The sequence below is a fragment of the Neltuma alba genome, unplaced genomic scaffold (genome assembly GCF_004799145.2).
Source record: "Neltuma alba isolate B1F8T4 unplaced genomic scaffold, ASM479914v2 tig00012157_pilon, whole genome shotgun sequence".
Classification (NCBI taxonomy): Eukaryota; Viridiplantae; Streptophyta; class Magnoliopsida; order Fabales; family Fabaceae; genus Neltuma; species Neltuma alba.
This window is the reverse complement of record NW_021636705.1, coordinates 108,796-112,669: the sequence shown is the minus strand read 5'-3', so window position 1 is coordinate 112,669 and position 3,874 is coordinate 108,796. Positions and strand designations below refer to the sequence as shown.

Sequence of the window (3,874 nt, the reverse complement as noted above, 5' to 3'; positions counted from 1 at the left end):
GCCAACCCTACATATTTTTAATTGTATGAGTTCAAGTCTGTTATCTGAAATAAAATTTCCGTAGGTACTAGAAGAAAACAAAACAAAAGAACAGATTTTTACATGGTTAAGTCACGTAGCGATTTCTGTTTGTTTCTTCAATGTCTAATGTAGTCAACAAAGTTTCCTGGTATTGGAGTTTAATGTGTAAAGATGAGATGGGGGCTCTAAAGTGCCGTTTACAATAAATTTCCTACCAATAAAAAAGGTTCTTTAACTGTTTGGAGTTATGTGATTTAATTATCTACTTCGTCACTTAATATAAAAGTTAGATAACTAATCTAGAGGTATTAAGAAAATTAGTTGAATTAGTTACTGGTAACAAATGTGTGTTGATTTCCTAAACCGTCCTCTTCATTCATTTGTATTTGATTATTAGAATTATCCTTTGGTAGAAACTCCTTGTAATCAATGAGGATATTTTGAGGAAAAATGTAGAGTGAATTGAGATCTTATATGTAACATTAAATTCAATCTCCAACTTGCTGATATATTGAGAACCAGAAGTAGTATTCATTATGAGCCACAGCTCAATCTCCCCTGCTACCTAATTAACAAGGTGCAAATCAATATAATCAATATGTTTATATTTTTTCTGGCCTTGGGGGAAGTTGCTAGCTTAAAATCAATTTTATTAGTCACCCTATTTTAAGATTTTATTCTGATTATGCAATACTAAGAGCATCTTTGGTTTTACTTTAGAAACCACCGAAACCAATTTGAAACGAAACACAGACTGAGTCTTGCCTCGAATCTTTGTATCTTCCTTGTTTTTTGTGACATCTAACAAATATTCTATTTGATATTTATTTTCTACTTACTTTAGCTTATCTTAACGTGATTCTTCTGTATTTTGGCCATTGTCACAGGGTCGAGAAGGCTTAAATTCTCTCCACAATTTTCTAAATAAAAAAGTTGAAGCACAATGAATCCCAATGGAAAGCATGTGATTGTTCGTGAAGTTTGGGCTTCAAATTTACGTAATGAGTTGTCTTTGATACAAGCTGTTGTACCTAGCTGCTCTTTTGTCTCCTTTGACACTGAGTTTCCTGGTACCCTATTCACTCCCAATGTTGATAAGGCCTCTTACTTGAAGTTGTCTCCTTCAGCTAATTACAATATAATGAAGGCCAATGTCGATGTTTTAAACATCATCCAATTAGGTCTTACCCTATCTGATTCTAATGGGAATCTACCTCAATTTGGAACTCATAATGGACATGTTTGGCAATTCAATTTCTGCGACTTTGATGTTGAACGGGATCAACATAATGCTGAGTCCATTCTACTATTGGAGAAACAAGGGATTGATTTCTCGAAAAACAAGAAACAGGGCATTACATCTCGGGTTTTTCGTACTTTTGTCTTGAGATCTGGATTATTGTTCAATTCTCACCTCACATGGATCACATTCCACAGTTCTTATGATTTTGGGTTCCTAATCAAACTTCTAATCAGGGAACAATTGCCTCCTAATATTCACTTATTTAGACAATTGATGGCTCATTTCTTTGGACCCAAAATTTATGACATGAAACATATAATTAAGTTCTGCAATGGTTTATATGGTGGCCTAGAAAGAGTAGCTAAGACATTGAATGTGGATCGTGTAGTTGGGAAGAATCATCAAGCCGGGTCTGATAGCTTACTAACTCTACAAACGTTTATGAAGCTGAAGGATATTTATTTTAGTGGAAATTCTAAGCTTGAAGCGTTTCAAGGGATTCTCTATAGTTTTGAAGTCAATGATATACTACCAATTACTTCAAAGCCTGAAGATTCACTATTGTGCCTTCCGATGCCAGCATATCTTGATCTCATCCATTAGGGCTAATTCTTTTATTTCATTTTTATCTTTTTTTGCCCATTACTACATTTTTCCATTCTTGCTGCCCTTCAGAAAAGATTACCAAGTTTACATCTCATAGACAGCTTTGTTATATTTGTGATTGTCTTCTTTCTTTGACAATCTGAACTTGAAATGTGTACAGATTCATTAATACAAAGAGCTAGTTATATTTTTGAGTAAATGTGATGGACCTTATTTATCAGTTTTATGATTTGCTTGGATTAATTTGATTTCTCATGTTCACTCAGTATATAAAGTTTTTCAAGTCACTGATATTGAGAGTAAATTTTCATTATCTAGACTTGCCCTATCTGTTTAGGACTTTTATTTCTAAATGAAGGCATTTACAGTTCTTTCTCTGTCTTTAAAAGGTGTCAATATTTCTGTTTAAATATATCTCTGTATACAATAGATCATGTGAACTTCTCCCAATGAAATGTTCGACAGCATAAAAATCATTTACTTAATCTTGGATACTTTTATGTGTAATTTTACTGTCATAATTCCAGATTGAGAAGTTTCCATTACTTGGTATTATAATTCCTAGCTGCACATTCAAAATTTTCTTTGATTGTGTGACATTGCTACGTTTTGACAACTTTCAGGGTGATATTGTTCCTAAAAAAATTTCTAGATACTCAACTCCTGAGAAACAACTTTGGGAACAACATTAGAGCTTATCTCTATGTTTTTTCTAAAACACTTTAAGCATCTTCCTTATTTTTCTCTATTCCTTTCTTACTTGATTATTATTGAAGAAATATCAATGAGATTAATTTGAAAAAAATTAATAAACATATGAAATAAATCTTGCATAAGACAAAATCTATGATATCTTGTTGCTCTTCTGTGGATCATTAGGGTATGCATGTGTTGATTTCCCATCCATCTTTCATCACAGCTCACCTTTTCTTTAAGAGTTACTAAGGCAAGTGGGAGCTTGAGAGAAGGACTAAAACATAACCCTAGCTAAGACACGGGCACTTAGCAGAGATTTTGCTTATCCTCCAACTACTAGAGTTAGGAAAATGGGCTGAGTTTGTCGAGCTGGTCCATTTGGGCTCAAAATCTTTTTCCTTCAAATGAAAAACAAGTTTAAAAAAACTGGTCCTATAGGAACGAGGGCTAAACAGACCTGCTCGTTTAGGCCCTTTTATATTTTTTTTTTGTTTTCTTAAAATTTCTTGTATCATTATAATATTATTAATTTTTTATATTATTAATGATATTTCAAATATTCATTTATTATTATTATTTTGAAATTAAATTTCACAGAGTAGTTTGATTTATTTGATTTTAGACAGTAATTTGTCCAATTAAATTTTAAAAATTAGGTTAATTTGGACTTTAATAATAATTTGATTTATATTATATGTGTTGCTATTTTTAAACTATATATTTGATAAGAAAGTATGTTTATATTATATGTGTTGCTATTTTTTAAAATTTATGAGTTTCAATAACAATGCTTCTCAAACTAAAGTAAAATAGTAACTAAACTGCAAAATTTAAAAGTAAATTTCCTATAAAGAAGAAAAGGTTGATATTTTTGTTACAAAAAAAAAAGTATATTCATGAAGAAGAACAATTGATTATAGTGACGATGAAATTTCAAAAAATTAATGATAGTATTTGGCTATTACGCATTTGTACTATTGATGGAACTCTTGGATGTTGTTGTCTGGTTGATAGATGTATTATATGTGTTGATGAATATTTAGATATGAAAATATTTTGTATTTGTGACTTAATTTTATTCATATTTATGTTTTTTTATTAATAATTTCATTGGTTTGTTTTTATTTTTTGATAAAAATTTAAGAAATATAAAAAATAATATTTTTTCCCTTAAACAGGCCGAAAACCCTGAGCCTGTTAGCTTAAGGGCTAAGCCTAGCAAATTAGGATATTTTTGAAATTTTAACCCTGTAGGGCCAGTCCTTTTAAACCCATCGGCCTTGCGAGGCCGGCTCTAAGAACCAGACT

At 31.2% G+C, this 3,874-nt stretch overlaps 1 protein-coding gene across 1 annotated transcript; it reads left to right on the top strand.

The window, feature by feature from the left end:
- Positions 1-896: 896 nt before the first annotated feature.
- Positions 897-1,867, top strand: LOC114723847 (probable CCR4-associated factor 1 homolog 11). Its single transcript, XM_028910086.1, has one exon. The coding sequence runs from the start codon at positions 965-967 to the stop codon at positions 1,865-1,867; it is 903 nt and encodes a 300-aa protein (XP_028765919.1). The 5' UTR covers positions 897-964.
- Positions 1,868-3,874: the final 2,007 nt, after the last annotated feature.